The sequence below is a fragment of the Scomber scombrus genome, chromosome 19, assembly GCF_963691925.1.
Source record: "Scomber scombrus chromosome 19, fScoSco1.1, whole genome shotgun sequence".
Classification (NCBI taxonomy): Eukaryota; Metazoa; Chordata; class Actinopteri; order Scombriformes; family Scombridae; genus Scomber; species Scomber scombrus.
In genome coordinates, this window is record NC_084988.1 from 18,003,078 (window position 1) to 18,024,635 (window position 21,558).

Below are 21,558 nucleotides of genomic sequence, written 5' to 3' on the forward strand. Positions count from 1 at the left end.
AACAGCACACACAAGTCTGTGTGTGTGTGTTGCCACATGATATGACAGGTTTAAATGGTGCAAATTAAGACATAAGAGACATCAATTCTCCCTTGTAGAAATTGCCCACGTTGGCACATTCCACAGCTTAAACATTACATGCCCTCATGATAGCCCGGCCCTTATGGAAATCTGAGGATATAAGTGTGTAAAAATATTGAGTAGAGAAATATTTGTCTATGCCAACTTTCTGTTTAGCTTTCAAGAATATTACCTTTATATTAGAAAATACCAAATATTTTGCTAAATAATATGATAAAACTGATTTTTTTAAAAGTAATTATTCATAACAGAATTTGATTTATACATTTGCAAATGTCAGTGATATTGCTACTTTACCATGACTTCTTATCAGTTTCAATCAGCTGATGCTTTTATGATTGATTTTTAGTTTCACATTCATTTTAATGCAAAATCCCCTCAATGGAAAGTGAATAACATAAATGTATTAAATTTAGTTGGTATAACTTGAACTCAGTGCTTGTGTTCAGCATAGTCATACAGTACCTGGTAGTTGCCTTTAAGGCTGCTGATCATGCTGGCGATCTGGCTGACCAAGCTAAGGTCGTGGATTAGGTTCTGCAGATCTTGGTACAGCTGACCCGGGCCCATGTACAGCTTGTCTACACAGAAACACACAAGGGAAAAAGTATTCACTGCCGATGCAGTGAGTTATATACCTGTTTTTAACTCCTATGACCTATAACAAGGGATGTCCTCATGTGTAGAATAAAAGATAAACACACGCTAAATTGACAGGTAGCAAGGAAAGCTAAGATCTAAACAGCTGATGTTTACAAATTTCCTGTAAATTCAGGACGAAAGCAGCAAAGCGTGAAGCCAGTCGATGAAAGAAAAAGCTAAAATTGGACATCAAAGATCAATAAAGGGCATTCAGTCAGGTTCCCATGGGGAGTGCTGACAGCTCTGTAAACTTGGCCGTGGTTCTCACCCGTGTGCTTGTTCCCTCAAAAGAGCCCTATTATTTCATGTTAGCTTTTCGGAGACCACACAAATGTTATGTTTATGCATATCAACACATTTTTTTTTCCTGTTCTGTAGGCATATATGCTGTAGGCATTTCCCTATCATTGCACTTATCTTATGCTGAACATATCAAGTGTAATGATCCTACTGGATGTGATGCAATGAAATCGGTAACTGTGCTGTTGTTCGGTATCAGAAAGGAAACAATGGCTTGCTTTGTGTGTAAACAAAGCACCGCTGTACAGAACACGAGCACAGAGCTCATCAAAGGTCTGACAGCCCGCAACTCCCACTCTCTCTCTCTCTCACACACACATATAAAATCATGACGATGATCATGAAGAATAGCTTGCACAGAGCACAGGGGGAGCGCCTGTCAGTTGGCCAAAATTTCCAACCGACAAATTATTGAGGTCATTTGATCAAATAGCTAAATTAATGAGTACAGTGCTGATGGGCTTGAATTTGATAGACCCTTAGCTGCATCTGATTTTATCCTCTTCACTACATTGAGAGTGCATACCAGGGAACTAAGAGTTAAACTGCATCAGCCTCTGGCACAGACATGCTTTGTGCTTCGTTTGCTTCTGCCATTCTGCTTTCTTCTCCTTTCCCTCTTTCACCTCCTCTTCGTCTTCTTCTACAATAGCTACTGAGTCTGCCTGGTGCTCAAACTCCATGGCAACCCAGTCCAGTCTTCCACTGAAGGTCTCGCTGACGAGGCATTCGGGGGAGGCTTTACCCTGTTTGTGCACCGCCAAACTTTGGAGCTGTAGGTGGTCTCGGAGAGAATGACTCTAAAAGTCTCCCTTGGAGTTTGTACACAAGAGGCTGCACACAGACTGAGAAAATTATTTCTCTTCCTTACACATGAATGGACACCGCTACACACAAAAACACATGCAGGACACAGCAGGCCTACAGTAGTTTGTGTCGGCTTTGGATTTTATTAACCTTCTATTGCACTTCATTCATTCACACAGGATAAAACCATAGCCATCGTAATACATTAATAGGTTAACCATTAATAACATCAAATGAGACATTAGCTAATTGTTAGGGTGTGTTACACACTTTTGTCACCACGTGTGCCTTCATCAGAACTTACTGCCTTGTGTAAAGGAGCTGCATGCAATTATCATGGCTCATCTGTCCACAGCAAAGGCTGAGACATGGGGGGGTTGAATTCAGGTCAGGGCAGAAATGCTGAATAAGCCTCTCATGCTTGGCCTGTGGTGTGTCATGTTAGGAGCAAGTGCAACTATGACAGTTCATTTACATCAAGCAACACAGTATAGTGTCGTTTTAAGAGTCACTAAATAATACTGGCATTGTTGATCACAGAAGTTATTTGACTATAAATAAAACGGGCAACATACTGCCTTTCAGTATAAGAAAAATAAATGTACAGAAAACAAAAGCTGAAATTTTATCATATAAATCCATTTGTACAATATCTTTGTTTAATATTATATATTATCAATATTTTATAGTATAAACCATAGGAATTGAGGAAAAATAGAATTATACAATCACTAAATTGACCGTTCCCACAGACTAGACTGCCACTATGTAACCCTGGTCCAACTCCTGAATGGCTCTTTGTGAGCGTGCCAAACACTACGGATTTTCTAACAAAACAGGCCATGGGAGCATCTTCAGAAGCAAGCCAGTAATCCCAGCTATTACAACGTGTCAACAAATTACATATTAAGTGAACAGCAGGAAAACATGAGTTGGAATGAAAAGTCTGCACGGCGGTCTGATCGCAACGCAGTCTGGAGAAGACATGAAGTGAGCGGGGAGACATGCAAAGAGGTGACATCATATGTTGGAGAGTCTTTTAATTGCCTTCTAGCAGGCTGGTCACTGAGCAGCTTTTGGCTAAACACAGAGGACTGAAAGAAGAATTGTTTCCACTTGTTAAACGTTCCTGGACCATGCACACATACACATTCCTAAAGACACACACAGAGAGGAAGTTGGTTAGGGAATAACTAAATCAGAACGGGGGAACTGATGTGAGGTCATTAAGTTATCAGTGAGTAAAACAGTGCATTGAATCAGTTCTATAAAGTGAGTTTAAATTCCATACAATACACTGCATGCACACAAGAAGAGCTGGGGCCAAATCATATCTTCTCAAAATCATCTTCCACAACATCTAAATCAATTAAGTACTATTTATGAATACAGTGAAACGTATGGCATCCCTCCAGGCTTGAAGGAAAGTGCACACACTCACACTCATCACATCAGGTTAAGAAGAGGCTGTGAACCTGCCAGTCAGTTGAAGCACCCTACAGTCAGACCAGATGCTACGCAGGTCTGTCTTTGCCATCTGTTACATTTACACTAATGCAATGGTTGGATAGTTCATATATTGTAGATCAGTGAGGTATCAGAGGCAGACAGGTGGCCTGATGGAGATGGGTGCAATGGTGAGCTGACCACATGTTGCCTAAGCGAAGGTAAAATGAGGAGAGTATAGTAAAATGCAGATAAAGGAAAGACTGAATAATGTAATGCAGTTGAATAGAGAAGTGTGGGAGTTTGTGTAAGAGAAAAGAAAGAGGGCGAGAGAGTGCACTGTGTAATTCAGTGGTAGTAATTCCAGCCCACTACCATTGGCAACTGAAGGAGTGAGCTTTTGACCTCAGCTTGAGCACATATAACCTTTGACAGATCAGGGATAATACAGTACAAAAGCACTCAAGCACTCAACCAGCCCTGCAATGCTGAGTACTGTTAGACTGGCACAAACACATACACACATAAATACAAAAAATTTGAATCCTAGAGTAAAAACTGCAGTGCTGTGACTAAAAAATCATACAGTCTTGTTATGCCTCTTGTTTGTCTGATCTGGGCCTTTTAAAGTGGCTGAGCAGCTGTGTGTGACAGGGAGAACCCAGTGGAAAAACTGAAATCATTGGATGAGGCAGCCAACAGACCAGAGGACTGAAGAAGGAAAAAATAGGCACTCAGTGGCTGGATGTACTGGTCAGAACTGATACCATTATAAAAACATCAGCAAATGATTACCTACTTATTCTTATTATAATATATAGCTAACAGATAATTATTTAGTTTATTAAAACTGTGTCTATAACTAGACATGTATTAAGCATTAAGCAGTCATCAAACACAAGTAGTTAACCAGCAGTTGTTAGTTCTCCTCCCTGATCAACACTTAATTCCTTGGCACTCTCTAAACCGCTCAGCTAGTTGATCTGTTACCTTTTTCTCAGACATTTTGCTGTCAGATTAAAGAGCGAGGAGCCCAATTACAGACAGACAAACAGAATGCTCATTCAAAACAAAGGGATGTGACACTGTGGTCCATACTTGGCTTAGCGTTGATGACCACCTTCTCCCCAGAATGGGGTGCCTGGTAGCGGGTGTTGTCGGCCATGTCCTCACTGGATCCGAACTCCAGCACTTCCACAAAGCTCAGCGGCACACTCCACTTCAGAAGGAACCTCTGATCGAGTGGGGCATTGCCACTGCCGCTCCCACTGCCATCCTGAAATCTGGACAGAGCAAAAAGAGTTGACGGTTATTTGTCATGCCACTAAACAACATACATGTATTGTGTGAGGAGAAGGTAAAAGAGCAGATGCAAATGTGAAAATTCGATGTGGAAAAGGCCTATGGATGCAGCGTTTGAAAGAGGAGGTGAAGACAAACTCATCCAGACAAAAAAGTTTTCGCACAAGCCAATGCACGTTTCTCAGTGGTGGTTTGTGGTGAACAGCAAATGTTACAATTACAGGACAGAGGTTGAAAAGTCTAGGACCAGTGCTCTCCATCATTCTTAGTTAAATTCCAAGGTACAGGGGGTGCATATGCATCCAAATCCAGATACCCATTGTGGTCAAAAGTGACCCCAAAGACAGTAGTTAAATACAGTTCTTCTAATCCCTCTTCAGTTTAGTTCACTTTGAGACAGACTAGAGGGAAATCCTAGTTGCATTATTATTTACTAAGGTTATAGCTCATGGTGGGGAGGGAAACAATAAAATACAATGAAAAATAAATACACAATATCTACTTTACTATAGACAGCCAATTACAATTAACAAGACCACTGCAAAAAAGGTCACTCTTACCGGATATTGGGCGTGGCACACATGAGAACATCATTGAGCAGGAAGAGTCGTCGCTCCTTAGTTTTGATGATTTCACCACGCTCATTGTAGACCGTCTCTACCATGTCATCTGAGCGGATCAGGTAGCGGCTGCCATTACTCAGAAGCTGAGGGGGTAAGGATAAGTCAGATTGATATTAAGGGAAAGTAGGAGTTTGGATTTATGATAAAGTTTTTTGTTTAACACATTTCACGAAGCTTTATTAGCAAGAAAATGTTGCGGATATATTTCAGTCTAAACAACCCAAACTCTGTCCTGTTAGTCTCTGTCTCTTCTGTGAAACTATCCCCTGTGGGTACAGAGCATAATGTATAGCTATCAACTGTGACTCTGAGCAATTAAAGGCTATGAGGAACAAAACTCTGTCTCGTGTAGGGCATACTGTAAACACGTTACTACACAGATGCCAGAGTGGGTGGCTGTAGATAGACAAATAATTATACCTTGGGGAAAGCTGGTGTTGTTTGCAAATGTCGTGCTAAGCCACGTGCTAAAAATATGGTATTCAGTCAAGAGAATACTTGATAGAAAATGTGAGGCTTGAGTGCCTGATGGCCGCCCACACTGGGACAGAGAGAAATGCCACAGCATATCCTAAAGGATTACACATGAGCCAATAATTTGCACACGGACTGAGCTTTGAGTAAAGTAAAAGACGCGCTCTAACCACTTTCTCAATAAGCATGTTAAAAGATGTTTAAAAAAGTCAATTAAAAACTCAAAATTATCAGGCACTCATCAGTGAACAGACCTTGTTGAGGTAGCGTTCGTTCATGGCCTTTGCAATGTGACGGATCTCGCATCGCTGGTCGGCTTCCCTTTTCTTCTCATTGAGTTTCTCAGCCAATGTCTCAAGTTCGGTCAGAGCCATCTGCAGAGGCAAACGGTCTGCGTGACCCACAGGTGTGTTTTTCAGCATGTCCTGGTGAGGAAGCACACATAAGTCATACATTAGTTGGTTAATCATTCATTATTCACACTGACGATTGAGCCCCAAGTGTTAGCATTACATTTTAATAGTAAATTGTGATTAACACTGAGATTTATGCTTTCCACTATTCCACCTTCCCTACTGTATAAGCATCCTTTCTCCTAGTCATCTATCTTTTTCACTTATGAGAATTTAATAGAAGAATGTACAATACACTGCTTGGTATCTTAAACAGTCAAGCTATCTGGAGTATTTCTGAGTTTACTACTTATAGTCTTTTCTATTATACTTCTGTTCTTCATGTTTTATATGATACTTTAAAAAGTGGGCCATATTATGAGCTTTGCTTCAAGAGAGACAGTAAATGTAAATATACCAGTGCAAATGAAAGCAGGATTAAAAAGAGATCAGAGGAAACAATTTCCCCTCAGTGCACTTCACTCGCCTCCCCTGGAGGCTAGTACTTTGAAAAACAAAATATCTTGATGCATGTGTTTGGGACTCCCTCTGCTGGTGAAAGTGCATACCACACTTTTATAAAGGAGCTGAAAATCACACTTCATTTTACCTGGAGGAGCAGAATGAACTGTGGGAATCTCTGGATAGGCTTCATCATCAGGCCATACAAAGTCATTCTGTCACTGCTGGTCTCCTGTCGATGCTGGGGATGTACAAATAGTTAACTTAACAATTATCCATAGTTAAAGGACCTGTCTTAAGAGTTAATGATGCAAACAATAGTCAGACAGGACATTAAATCATGCCAGCAGGGTACAGACTTCTATTTACCTGGCAAATTCATGTGCTTTTGAGTATCTGAGCTAATGCATTTGTGTAAGGCAATCATGTAACCTATCTTGTATTCATGCTGCCTTTGTTATCAACAGTCTGCTTAAGAACTAGGTGTAAAAACCCTTACTATTGAAAATAAAAACTATGGAACCGTGAAAAATTGCAGTCAAACTTTTCCAGTAAAAAAATTAAAAATCTGCCCTGTGGTGAATAAAATAAAACAGATCCAAACAGAAAAACAATATTCATGACACTGCATTGCACACTGCACTGTATTTCCATAGTCAGATTAACATTTGTTCACATTCTCTTTCTAACCTTCAGGAATTCCAGGAAGCCAGGTTTAGATGTGCAGGTCTTCCTCACCACTGCCATTGCTGTGCTAAAGTTGTTCACATACTCACTGTAGGCATCCAGCACCATGGACTTTGAGAACTGTTGAGAAACACAGGTGTATAAACACAAAAACCACTTGTAGTAACAAACGTCATTGCACATGTAGAAAACATTCAAGTTTGAGTAACACAGCAGATTATTATGGAAACATTTTACTGCAAGGGAATTTCCTGATCCCCAAAGAAATTGTCAGCTTTTAAATCCTGTTGTTTTATAATGGGATGCGAGGTGTGAGGTCAGGGAGGGCAGTGAGCAGACTTTCTATGGGTCTAACATGGTCTCGCTGCTTCTCTGATGTCATGCCAGAGGTGACCACTTTGATATTCTAGCAAAAACAAGGAAGCGTTTAATAGTAAGCAGGACTATGGGAGAGTTCATCTTTTGTTTTGAAGATCCATGCGTATGAGTTGCAAGGCAACCAAAGACAAGAGGGGGGTGGGGTTCATACTATAGAGAGAGCAGAACATGTGTCTGTGACATTAAGTAAGAAGGTAGGAAAGAGGAGTCTGGCTGTGCTGCATACAATCATCCTAAATTTCATAAACGACAAACATTAAAAAAAAAAATAGCTAGATTCAAGAATACTTTAGTCTGAGGTACCACAGCTAATGTAGACAACTTATCTTTAACATATTTGTACAGTTCTTGAAAAAGGTTTTCAAATTACCGATGCCACAAAGACATCGCCGATCATCTCCAGGCTGTCCCACTCCGCCACACGGCTCGCCAGTGCGATCTGGAACAGGAAGTGGCACTGCAGGATCTCACGCACTCGGTAGAAGGTCATCTTCAGTTTCCTGTCACTCAGTAGCCTCGGCTCAATCTGGGATAGGGGCTTCTCATATTGCTGATAAAGCAGACAATATGAACTGCAATAACAAATGCTTCAAAATGGATTCAGTAATTACTGCGGCCGTACTGGCATACCTCTAATATCCTCTTCAGTGCATCGAGATAGTTCTTCTCACTCTCCAGTATAGACCCCAATATACATCTTCTCACCAGCTGCAGAGGAAAAATGTTAATGCAACTGACTGAAGACCAATTGTTGATTTTCCTGGTTTGTTTATCACAGAATAAAAATAAAAGTGGAATAGTATATTCATTACTTGTTGCTGTGAAAGGCCCTCTGGGACTGGACCCAAGACTGGCTCAACGTTGAAACAGTCCACCTCAATGAAGACTTGAGACTCCTCATCCTCAAAGCAGGCCGACTTCCTCTCTAAATCATAAGAATGTAAGGACAAGTGAAGTAATTAGAAATACACAGAAAAAAATGTTGTATATAACAGATGAGTTCAGAGGGGAATGTGTATAGCTACAGGGACCTTATAAAGATTACATACCATTACAGAATGACTTGGTTTTAATGAAAGATCGTCCCTTCTTCACTGCAGCTTTGGTTTTCTCAAGGCCATCTTTGGTCCCTTCTTTAGCTGCTTTCACCAGCTTTTGCATCTTTGAAGAGACAAAATACACTATAATCCATATTACAAAAGTAACATAAAGTGCTATCTTTTCTTTCCACTTAAGAATTTCGCTCCAAGGTGAAGTTTAGTACACTTAGTCTAAGCCTAAGACTAAAATGCTACAGAACTGAGCTACGCAGGATGAGAGCAGTGTTAGAGTAGGGATGAAGATAAATGGCAGATCATGTAAGAGCAGAGCTGAGCAGAGAATGAGATAGTAACTGGGACATCAGCTAAATGTGCTTCCACTATACTTCCAATTTTTTCTGTTGTTATTTTTTTGAACAGGTGTCTCTGCACTGTATAGACTGTGTTATATTCTTTGTACAAACATAGAATGCTTTTGTTTTCAGCTGCTTTTAAAACATCTAAAATCAATGGCTTTAATCCATCTAACAAGAGCTTTATTGCTGGTGTCCCAGTTACGGCAACTGTAGAATAAACAAATGTTACTTAAGAATATGTCCTTTACAACCTCCACTGCATGAAAATATAATGAGACAGGTCAGTGCAACAGACAAGGAGACAAATGAATTGTATGCAAACCCATCACCAGCACCACCACCACCACAAGTCATTCACATCAGAGCAGGATGAGGGTACTGCGTCAGTAAGAGACACCCAGAGTGAAGTTAGCTAGACTGAGAGTAAAGGGTTGGGACTACTTTGTCTAGCACAGGCAGGCGAGGTGAACCTCAGGTAGTTTACCTTCTGCTCTTGTTTCTGTTTTAGCTGCTGCAGCTCTACCGTTCCCACTGTATTTGCCATTAGATCTTTCATCTTTTTCTCATAGTGTTCTTTCAAGCGTGTCAGATCTTGAGAGAGCTAAACAAAAGCAAAGCAAGCATTATTGGTTATGGTTTTGGAGTGAGAGTTTGGAGTGACAGCCACAGCAAACCTACTGCAAATTAATGTGTTTTACTGGTTTATGGACTCTATCTCTGCAGAAATATTTGTTTTTAAAACTTTAAACTGGGAATCAGTGCAAGAAATTAACTTCATAGCACATGCCTTGTTCCCTTGATCTGATATTCTTAGCCATTTTTTTTCTTTTTAGTGGCCATAATTGACTTACACAATAACTGGAAAATGAATACTTAAGATTTGATTAAACTGAAAAATCATAATGGTGCCAGTTTCTGAATATTGTATATTAAATAAATATTATCAATTTGTTTGTTTTGTCTTATTCACTGTCTCACCAGTACACATTAAATGTCAACTGTACAAATGCAGTAACACATTTTAAACAACTACTTTTCAAATACTGTTCCTCAAATAGTAAGGCAATATTTATTGGCAATTTCTGACTATTGTATACAGCAAAATAAAGTGAAGCTGAATTCTCAAAACCAACACACCAAACCATTACATACAGAGCAGGACCTCCCTCTCAGGTCTGTAGAAGGAAATAGACAGCTGATTTCAAATCAAACATAAATCATTTGTTCAGAAGTTAAGAATCAGCATAGTGAAAGGATTTGATCAAGCCAACAATACAATTTTGTATGAACAATGATATGATCTCTACTGTTGTGAGCTTCAAAAGGGGCATGTGGAAATCCTGGCAGAAAATACAACTTACAACTTCCAAAACTTCTAACATAAAACAACAAACATGAACTCCTGTTGTATCCACTGTTACCACTATAGTGGTTAAGCACTGTGAAATTAATACTGATAGAGGGACTAGAATTAATTATAATACACACATGGGTCTTCCTCTGGGGTGGCTTCCCTCTCATGAAAGCGTGGGGCAGGCCATTCTCAGGGCGACCTTCCCCGTCGCTGGCCTCGTCATAGCTTTCGAACTCGCTTGAGCTCCAACCATTGTCAAGGGAACTATTGCAGCCACCCTCCTCGCCGAACTCCACATCATCATAGATCATCTCATCTGGTTCTGTGTGAACAGACAGGACAGATATAGAAATGTATTTATAAATACTATAGCTTATCTTTATAATCTTTTATCTTGTTAACACCGACTACAAAAATCAAACTATTTACTTTTTGTTGAAGCTTAGTATAGTAGCATAGTAGTATTTGTTATTACATTGAATTACAAAATACAAGGCATCCAGTAAACCAGTAAAAGCCTGGCAAATGCTGTAAATCTAAGCACATAGAATTTAATTACATTCTATTTAAGCAACAACCTTAACAATATACCCGTAATTCAGCACTCCAGCTTTTGAAAAAATGAAAACAAAACAAAACAAGAAACAAGAAGCAAAACAAGCAGTCGGTCTCAAGGCTGCTGACAGAAACTAAAACGCTGAGTTTGCGAAATTAAAGAATGAAAAAGAAAGTTTACTAACCTGTGTTGGAGTCAGAGTTCTCTCTGGGCACGTCATCATAAATCACCTCGTCTGGATCTGAACCACAAAAGGAATATTTACAACAGCTAATGCGCAAATTCTTACTTCACTTCACACAGATAAGTTGTTAACACAACAAACAGGATGCGATGTAAGACGGATCTAATAGAAAGGTTGCACACAAGGGCCTGCTTCCTCAAAAGAACAGGGAAGGAAATGTCTGGGAATTCAGTTGTGTTAAAAAAAAAGAAGAAGAAAAAACACAAACCACATAATAGTACCCTGAAGGCAGGTACTGTGTGTGTTCAGTACAGAGAGCTGAAACAGTGATAGTTGTCTTTCCATGGAAATTACACGTGTCTCTACTAGAATGAGCATTTGCTGTGAATATCATTCCTTACTTTCCATCCACGCAGTGTTGGCAGGATCAGACGCCCATTTAGCCAAAGCATCCTCTTCTCTAATAGGTGGATACTCTTCACTGAAAACACTTGAAAAAAAAAAAAACTTATTTAAATTAACACTGTAACTCTATAAATAAATATATTTGACTGTCAGTAAAATTTAAGAAAAACATTCAAATGAATAATGTGTTCTGTATATATCTTAATACAGTGTTACTGATCAATGTATTACCATAGATATGAGGATAGTGATCTCTCATAATACATTGATGATGATCAGATACAATATTTCATTATGTCCTGTAACTGTAAGTAGGGAGTGAGAGGTATGCTTCCTTAAGATATTGTAATAAGTGTGTTAAATGATTGGCATAGTGTAGTATAGGAAGGCTCTGGCTATGAAGTGTGTCACACACCTGTCAACACAAGCGCTCCCAGTCCCGACCACCATGACTGAGGAGAGGAAGAGACAAAAACATTATACAATGAAAAATTTTTGATTAGAGCATACTATAGAAGACCATTATTAACATCATGGAGGACACTGTGGATTAGTTAATAAAGCATATAATTAAAAACAATAATATATTCTAAGAGGAAAACAAACAGAAACCAATACACAAGTCTTACAAATATGCAGCATGTCAGCAAATCCACAAAATCTCCCTTTAGTGATATTGAGACTGCTGTAATTTCTTATTATGCCACCAGATGTCACTGATGACACCATATCTCCTAGATGACCTCTGATTTAGTTGAATTAAATTTCATTTGACACATGTACCTACTTTAAAATTTTATGATAAGATAAACTTTGCTTTTCCTTGGAACATGTCATGGCAAAAGTGATAACTGTAACAAAATGTTCTTACTTAGCATACCATGGTTAATGACACTCAAATAAAAACACTGCAAAAGAGTTAATAATTTTCATCATCACACACACGACTTTCCAAAAACCCTTTGACTTAAACACCTAAGTATTTCAGTCTGGTGTGACCTTGGTTAGATAATTACAGTGTAATCAGACTCCTCAGCGTGCCAGGCCAGAGGATTGGGCTAAGTTACTGCAACATTTTAGAGAAACCGGAAAATCCTCACAGCCAACACAGATCTTTGGGGAGGACTAAATTTAGTCCTTACTTCCTCGTGGCAAGGCTTTAGGAAAAACAAGAGAAAGAAGAAAGGAGGCAGGAAAGAAGAGCTGAGACAGCATTCATGTGTCACAGCGCTGCTTCTCTAGGTCTGTGTGAAGTGAGAGAGGAGACAGAATTCACTCGAAGTACAGAATAAACAGAAGCTTGACAGTAGAGAGATGACAGGAAATGAAGGGGGAGAGAGGTGGGAAGTGACACGCAACAAAGTTCTGTGTCTGGACTCAAGCTGGGGACATTCCAATTCATGGTCAGCACCTTAAACCTCAGGCCACCAGGGCAACCCAAATACCCACAGATTTAAAAGTAATTATTGATCTAGATATGAACAACTTATTATCATTACTATTTTATGATTCATAATTTAGAAAAGCATTTCCAGGATTTCCCCTTGCTGCAGGCTCTACTTTACCATCCTCATCCATGGAGAGGTGTCGAATGATGACAGGTGTGGTGTAAGTTGGCGTGATGAGGGGTACACCAGAGGGGGTTGCATAGCCACAGGGCACCGGCACTGAATAGCCTGAGGTGATGCCGCCGGGGCTGGTGTGGAAATCCTGAGCCTCTCCCTCTCGTTCTTTGGGTTCCCCTGGTGAGGAAGGGGAAGAGGAGGGTCCGTGCTGCTGCTCGAGCTGCAGCAGCTGGAAGGGACTGATGTCAATCACAGAGTAGGGGTTGACCTTTCCCTGGGAGGAGGTCCTGGGGACTTCTTGTGGAGGGTGCGGTTTATTGCTGGCCTCCTCCTGGCCTTCACTCCCTGGGAGAGCAAACAGATAGAGTTCAGTTATGGAGTTACAGATAGAAAGTGCATTATGCAGATTACATCAAATAAATCCATATGAGTCTTACAATTTTATCATCATCCTTCCCTCTCTGACTTTATGGACTCCTATGAATGCAAAATTGAACATACCGTAGTCAAACGTGTCAATAAACCAATAACTTATGATGTTGTCAACATGTTATCGTATCATTTTCAAATTCAGATTAGATAGCATGGTTGCTAGTGGGGCACATTTCCACTACTGTCACTTCCATGTACTTTAATTGAACGAACAATGTCTGGGCACTGTCAGCCGCCAGCAGCTGTCAACAAAACTGCCTGAGAGTTATGTCAGTTTTCATTAGTACACTTTATTTGTTGCGATTCCCAAGAGAGTTGTTAATTTATTTCAGTTGATAATATGCACTTTATATCCAGCCATGTGCATTGGTGTTCTCTTTATTTCGAATCCTTAATTATATACTGCTAATGTTTTCCTGAGTGAAGAAACTTTTCCAGCGCGGGATTATTCGGGCTGAGCCTTGCTTCTTAAAGGAGCTTTGGTTAAGTGTACAAGGTTAGCTTAGATTATACACATAGTGTTAATTAGTTAATTTGAGAAGGTAGAATTAGGGAACATGTAAATGTAGCAAATGAGGAATTCTCTTGATGATAGAAATGTAAGGCATGCTTTATAAGGGCAAAAGTATGAATGCAGTGTGGACATCCCTTCACCACAGTACTACAGAATGAGTGACTGAGAGAGAATAAGCAGCTCCTAGCTCTGCCTGCTGCTGCTGTCACGACTTTCAATGATAAAAGCCAGACAACCTCCAGCACCAGGCAGCGTGAGATATAAGGTGTCATGAGAGAGACAGACTGCCCCACTTTACTGCCTCACTTTAGCCAGAGCTGAAGGAGCTGGATTTGAGTCAGACGGTTTACACAAAAGGAGAATGTGGAGAATTTTTGATCACTGCCAGAAAAATATCTGACATATTTAAAGGATTATTTGCAGTCAATATCCACACATGACATGCTTGTGCCCCCAGAAAAGGTCAAACTTGGCTCTCCCCGGCCCCCTTGAGCCAACAATAACGTGTCAACACTTTAGGGCTGCAAACCTGTTCTTTCAGGATCTGTCTCTGCATCTTCATCAAGAGGAAGGGGTGGAGGTGGTAGTAAATCTGTCTCCTTGTCATCAGACCCCTCAGCAGCAGATGTCTCCTCTCCTTCTGCTGTTGCTCCACCTGCTGTGGAGGATCTGCTCGTGGCAACTGTTGTGTCTACTGATGATGGAGCTGTGTTGGATGTGGTGGAAGGTGCTGGGGGGTCCGGACTGGGGAGATGGCCCTCGGGGTGACTGGGCACATTGTTGTTCTGGCTCTGATCTTTGCTGCCGGAGGCTAGAGGAGTTGGAGGTGCAGGGGGTGGGCGGTCGGCCTCGGGGATGTCATCACCACTGTCATCAAAGTCAAAAGCTTCTCCCTCATCTTCATCTGCAAAGGCAACATTGTCTGCCAACACTGGAAACAGAGATATTAGATATTAGTGCTGCAAGTAGCGATTATTTTATTATCGATGCAACTGACAATACATTTGTCACTTATTTTATTATTCAATGGGTGTATAAAACATTAAAAAAAGTGAAAACTATAACAAAATCCTGGATCAGGAGATTTCATCATTAAATATAATGTTTTGTCCAGTAAACAAGTCCAAACATATTATATTTGCTATAATTTAAGAAAAGCAGCAAATTCTCACATTTAAGAACCTGGAAACATCAAATTCTTGACATTTTTGCTTAAAAACTACTTTAACAATTAAATGACTGTCAGAATAGTTGCCCATTAGTTTTCTGTCAATCAATGATACATTAATCAAGTAATTGTTGGAGCTCTATTAAATATTATCCTAAGAATATCAGATTTACAGAAAAATTACAGAAAAAGTTACAATATCAAGAGATACACTGCTATCACAAAAACAACATATACTATGAGAGAAGACTGTATTTATATCAATTCGCCTTGTAATAAGATGAAAAAAAAACAAAAAACAACTTCACTTGCTGAATGAAAATGGGAAATAGTGGGATTACAGCAGAAACTAAATGCAACACTTGCCTTGTGTCAAATGCCAGTTACTTTTTCAATGGGCAGATAAATCCAAGAGTATTACCTGTGATACTGGAGTGCTGACTAAAAGACAATTACAGCTGAATCTCTGTTATCTCTGTCACATCTCTGGATTCCTGCTTATCACCGTGAGCCATCAAACAAGCTGCTGTAATATGGGGGCTTGTTGCATTGTTCTAAACAAAGCATTTATGTCTAAACTTCTGAAGCACTGCAACAGCAAAATGTTGGGTGTGCTTGCTTTTGAAAGTGCTATATAAATAAAATAAACTTGAAGAAAAAGCCAATCTGTTCTTACATTTGAAGACTGAACAGATCAGCAAAAAGTAATGAAATACATATTTCTGAGATGACAGGCAGGATCATGATTCCACACTGTATGTCATTGGGGCTTTAGCAAAACATAAGTTAAATTTAGGTAAGATCTAACTCAATAATGTTATTATCTCACTTAATACTCCTTTAGAGACCATTTACAGATACACTGTGGGTGGCACTGGTAGTCCCTGCGCTGTTAAAAGTTAAAGCACTGAACCACATACAGACTTATAATTAAGGGTGGGGTCTACTACAACAGTATATTTTTCTTACAGATTTTTTTTTTTTTACATCAAGGTTCTGCACCAAAAACATCATATCATCTGCTCTACTTTTATGGCAAAAACAAACTGGGGCAGAGGGAGCTACAAGATATAGTTAGCGTTCAAAGGCGTCACATTCACATCAGAGCCCTCACTTGGCAGCAGACAGGAAGGGAACAACAAATGTCTTTCCAGTTTCCACACTGCAATTAGGCCAGCAGGAAAGAGAGCTGTTACTCCCTCCAGTGAGTAGTACTGCCTGAGTTTATGCATTATTTCTGATCACTGTGGGGCTCAGTCAGTGAAGCTCAAAACAGAGCAATAGAGAGTCAAAGGATTAGGAATGCACGGGCTCAGCTTTCATCAGCATTCATGTTTTGGCTCAAAGACCTGAATGCTTAAAAGCGGACAGTATTTCAAGTTTCATTATGTGGTGTGCGGAAAGAAAAAAAAGAATTAAGTAGAGCAAATATACAAAAGAAATAAACCTGAATTCAGTGTTGTGGAGAATATTGGGTAATCCTGTAAACATGGTTCACAGACATAAACTGGGCCAAAAAGGTTGAATGGAGACTCTGATTCCTACAGTTGAACCCTTCACCTCTCCAACAGCGGTGTGGATTTTCCTAAATAGAGCCAACATTTAGGAGGTCCCTCTAAACTCTGAGACTGATATCCTATCTTTGTCACAGCTTTTCTCACCAGCATACCACAGATTCCTTGAGAACAATTTTGTCAGTGGTCACAGCTTGAATGTATTAGCTTACAGTCTAACGTCTTACTCTCATATCCTGACAGTGACTCCCGCGCAAAAACACAAAATTCCAAGAGTACATGAGTCATTCATTTCCACGAGTCCACGACATGTCCCCTCTGCAACCAGAAGCCGAAATAGCTCAGTTGGGAGAGCGTTAGACTGAAGATCTAAAGGTCCCTGGTTCGATCCCGGGTTTCGGCATTTTGACCTCTTCCCTCCCCCAGCTAGTTGTTTGTTACATTCCTCTGTAACACTTTCCTTTAACACCAAGACTACACTTTATCCTTTTGACACATGAATATCTGTAATGCTTTACTATTATACTTACAGCCTGACTCAGTCACATCAGGCATTTATGTAGTCATTTGAAGATAAGGTGATAAAGTTAGTCTTTACGCACACTTACCACAACATGAATCACGTTCAATGTTGCAACATACCATGCCTCCGTGCCTGAGCGCTCTATTGATAGTCACCAAGTAAATCTTAACTCAGAGAAACTCCCATCAGCAAACCCCGACAACTTTGAAGTCCCTCACAGCAACGTGCACAGCTCTAAATCACCGGTACAATTCCCTTGGGTTTTGACAGGTGGTTGTTCCACCCTGTAGTCAGTGTGTTAAGGAACGGTCTGTGAGTAATGCTGCAGGTCAACATAGTGACCCCATGTCCATCTGCACCGGTGACTAAAGGTGCATAAGAAAAAAGGTGTTAAGAGCAAACCTGGAAACAGAGATGCTATCTGTCTTTTCCATCTGTTCAGTAATGAAAGTGTGAGACACAGAGATAAGGCACAGCCAGCTAACCGCCTGTGGTGCTCCAGGACTGTGGGATGTATATTCATGGGTCAATAATGACTCTAATATGCACTCTGATCCTCTCTTTGTGGCTTCAATGTGAAACCCTTGGCTGTGCTCAAATAGAGCAGGACTTGATTTAATTGGATTTGGCCAGATGACGAGTCCCAATTGGCTTTTCAATAGTACATCTGCAACTATGTGGAGATGAAGCCATTGATAGTTGGCTGTGTGGGTTTGCATGCCTGCAGCTTAATTACAGTGACAGTCCTGCATGTTGTCACACACACACACACACACACACACACACACACACACACACACACACACACACACACACACACACACACACACACACACACACACACACACACACACACACACACACACACACACACACACACACACACACACACACACACACACACACACACACACACACACAAACCATTCATGTGAGAATCTTCTACATTTACACCCCAGCCCTAAAACTCATATTACTAAAATATCTCCACTTTTCCTTCTACTTTATCTCTACTTCTTCACACATGCACACTGACACACATGGCCTAGCTGGGGGTACCCATTGTCAATTCATAATCACAATATGGATTCTGTTCTGTGGGCCTATCTCCACTCTGCTGCATAATGGTCTGCTCAAATGAGTCACCGGGTTACGATCCGCTCCAGCATCGCCCTGGCAACAAAGCAAGCGACTGGCCAGCTGGAGACGAAGCATTTCTCTGGCCTGTGTCTATCCCCGGAGGCTGTGTGCGTGCGTGTGTGTGCGCGTGCGTGCTGCTGCGGCAGTATTCAGCCCAATACTGAGGCACATTGTCTGGTATTCACAGCGGCGCAGCACATTTTACTCTCCTCACTCCCTCGTTCCTCTGCCCACCCACTCCACACAGCGGTGGAAGAGCAGGGGAGGAGCGGAGGAGAGGAATCTTGTGTTGTTTACTCACACTTGTCCGGCTTCCCCAGCCCTGCAGGACATGATACGACCATGAGATAAGACCTGAGGGAGCTACCAGGTGATACTATTGGTCTAACACTGTAATCTTTCTCTAAAAAACGACAATCCAAACATATATGTGACAAAGTTACATTGTCAACATAAAACTGTCTGGAGTTAAAGGTATGTTTTGAGGAACTATGCTGACTTTCAAATTGTTAGAAATGAGCTGGATACTTTTCTTCCCTGTATGCCAATCCATCCTTTCATTGCCATCACCTGTTGCTTCTTGTCATTTAGTGGTAGTGAGGGAGGTGTTAGGACTTAAAAAGTGAGATCATTATACACCCTCTGAGTACTATATGAAGTCACTTTTCAGTTATTCTGTCTTCCGAATCTCCACTCAAAACTGTGGCCCGTACGGGGATCGAACCCGCGACCTTGGCGTTATTAGCACCACGCTCTAACCAACTGAGCTAACCGGCCATGTATACACACACACATCCAACTGTTTTTCATCCACTTGCTATTGTGGGCTTAAAAGTCTCATATTTCTGACTGTTTTCTGCCAAAAAAATAACCCTGTAGAGAAAGTTGAAGTAAAGGCCAGGGTGCAGAGCATGTGTGAGGGCCAAAGCTTTGTTGACTTTACTTTCAGGAGGCGGGGGAGGAAAGTCTTCCACGTCCATGCTTGGTGCTCTTCTCCTGCACAGGCTCTTCAGACGGCAGCATGCAGGGGATCAACTACGCCGACACACATTCCTAAGGGAAAAAACACATACATCACATCAAGTGGCAACACAACGGTGGGTGGATCCACACAGTATTTCCATATTAATTCAGCTGAGAGGAATGTTTCCATACATCATGATTTAAGCATTGCTGACTTGGTGTGTGTAAGCTCAGTTATACAGCTGTTTATTCCATGTTACTCAATCACAGCAGCACTTTTTCAAGCAGAGGAACATGGCTGTGTTTTGGTCACGGTCTGCAACCTTTTGTGTCAACATCAGAATCTAAACCGAAGCTAATTCAAACAAATGAACAGATGAATGAAAACAAAAGAAGCTCTTGTAGGGCTCCTGAGGACTATTGACTCTACCACGTGCTGCGGTGTACACAACATTCTCATATGCTAATTGTGGGTGTGTGTAATGTCAAGGATATAAACTGCTTGACAACTACTATAATGGATAGGCCGAACCCTGGGGTGTAACCTTTATGAAAAGAAGGCCTGGCGGGTTGTTTTTGTTGCTAAAACAAAGTGATTCAAAGCAGGTTTGTGCTCAGATTTGTACTCATGTTTGTTGTGGTGATTCAGGTACTACAAAATTGACACAACGTGAGTCAACAGTAAAACTGCATCCCCTCCTTTAGTTTACTCAGCTGTGGCCTTAAGTTAAGCAAATTTACTAGAGGTAATAAATGGTTGTGTACTTAATTCATGATAAGACATCAAATATAATTAAATGTCGACAGAAGGAGTGGTGCTCTTTTTGCTGTGCTATCACTTATATGCATTTTTTTGTTCAGAGCCAGAAAAAAATCCGCAGAATGTGCAGCATCATTATAAAAAAGGTTACAGTATGCCACAGGCTATAAAACACTCATGTTAACCAACACCCAAGCACATAATCATGTCTACAGGTTTCCCCAGACGGCTACCTTTTACTGCCTGACTTGACTGAAGTGAAAAGAAAGGCAACATGAACATTTAGGGCTTAAGGGTCATTGGGACAGTAGCAGCCAAACAATTTGGTAGAGGGAAATGTCATTAGCATGCTGAGGCAGGAGAGACATTAGGACCTGCATGGGCATGAAAGACATAGCATTCCTCACCAGCACAGCTTTTGTTTGCTGATGTACAATTGGTATCCAGAGGTGACAGTTTCTGTCAAAAGGCCTCCTCTAGAAAAAAAAGTGGTATTAGCAGAATTGTGCAGCTTTCTCGTATCCTCAAGAGCAGATGACAGAGCCATGACATCATTGTGTAGCATAAAGCAGCCATTGTTGGGGTATGTATGCTCCATATTCTATTCATGAAATCTCTATAGCTCAATACAAACCACAACAAGTTCACAACCGTCCACTTCTGACTAAGACAAACCTACACCACAGTCTTCCACAGTCTTGCAGCAACCAGGGGCCGAACGACAACTCATTCTGAGTCTCAAAGCTTGTTTTGTCTACAAATAATGTGAAATCCTCTGCTTCTTTGTCCTCCACCCTATTCACAGGGCACAAGGCCAGAACAGTGGATGTGAACACACTGAGCCAGTGTCTGCTGAATGCAGCACCGCTGACAGATAATGCTAGCGCTAACAGAGGCAGGTAGAATATGCGTAGCCTGAGGAGAAATGGTTGGCACAATGGAGAGAAAACTAAAGAGGCAGACAGAAGCAGCTATGATGTTATAAAGCACCACTGAAGAAGAGGCCTTCTTGCCTTCTTTAGGTATTATACTGCACAGTTTGATAAAAAGTGATGTAAGATGAAACAAGGCACATATAGCTGTAAATTGACTGGCCAATTGTGGTGAGAACTAACAGCCAAGCTCTGACAAGATCTTAAAGGGTGACTCATTTCAAATTCATGGTTCAGGATTCTAGCGCAGAAGTAAAAAGAAGGAAGGGAAAAGAAGTAAAATATTCAGATGTGCTCTTTATAATGTAGAGGAAAATGAATGTGAATTTGTTATATGAATTAAGCCAAAAATGATACACTTCATTATCTCCAAGAACCGCAGGGTCAGTGTTTGATTGCAATGTCACACATTACAGCACTAAGTCACCAAACACAGATGGCCTTTCTCACCCCTGCTTTGAAACCAATCAGCAGATTCCTCCATAGCTATTCTTTCCTATAATTACTTCGCTTTTCTTCCTTTTACTTGCTCCTTGTAAAAAAAAACTAAACCCACCT

At 40.7% G+C, this 21,558-nt stretch overlaps 2 protein-coding genes and 2 non-coding genes across 4 annotated transcripts in view; 1 reads left to right on the forward strand and 3 right to left on the reverse strand.

Moving 5' to 3' along the window:
• Positions 1-21,558, reverse strand: part of cln8 (CLN8 transmembrane ER and ERGIC protein) — a 157,218-nt gene that overhangs the window by 125,372 nt on the left and 10,288 nt on the right. The window lies entirely within an intron of this gene.
• arhgef10 (Rho guanine nucleotide exchange factor (GEF) 10) overlaps positions 1-21,558 on the reverse strand; it is a 50,030-nt gene that overhangs the window by 23,401 nt on the left and 5,071 nt on the right. The window contains exons 2-19 of the mRNA XM_062439901.1: positions 19,289-19,398; positions 14,530-14,931; positions 13,055-13,399; positions 11,905-11,941; positions 11,486-11,574; positions 11,085-11,141; positions 10,479-10,666; positions 9,475-9,591; positions 8,644-8,755; positions 8,407-8,519; positions 8,225-8,302; positions 7,965-8,144; positions 7,220-7,336; positions 6,678-6,770; positions 5,930-6,100; positions 5,139-5,284; positions 4,375-4,559; positions 547-662 (exon numbers count right to left, since the gene is read on the reverse strand). Of these exons, the coding sequence (XP_062295885.1) occupies positions 547-662; positions 4,375-4,559; positions 5,139-5,284; positions 5,930-6,100; positions 6,678-6,770; positions 7,220-7,336; positions 7,965-8,144; positions 8,225-8,302; positions 8,407-8,519; positions 8,644-8,755; positions 9,475-9,591; positions 10,479-10,666; positions 11,085-11,141; positions 11,486-11,574; positions 11,905-11,941; positions 13,055-13,399; positions 14,530-14,931; positions 19,289-19,325 (2,583 nt within the window). The 5' untranslated portion in view covers positions 19,326-19,398. The remainder of the gene's footprint in view (positions 1-546; positions 663-4,374; positions 4,560-5,138; positions 5,285-5,929; positions 6,101-6,677; positions 6,771-7,219; positions 7,337-7,964; positions 8,145-8,224; positions 8,303-8,406; positions 8,520-8,643; positions 8,756-9,474; positions 9,592-10,478; positions 10,667-11,084; positions 11,142-11,485; positions 11,575-11,904; positions 11,942-13,054; positions 13,400-14,529; positions 14,932-19,288; positions 19,399-21,558) is intronic.
• On the forward strand, positions 17,013-17,085 carry trnaf-gaa (transfer RNA phenylalanine (anticodon GAA)). The gene has a single exon. It is a non-coding gene; the product is annotated as a tRNA-Phe (tRNA).
• trnai-aau (transfer RNA isoleucine (anticodon AAU)) lies at positions 19,049-19,122 on the reverse strand. Its single transcript has one exon. It is a non-coding gene; the product is annotated as a tRNA-Ile (tRNA).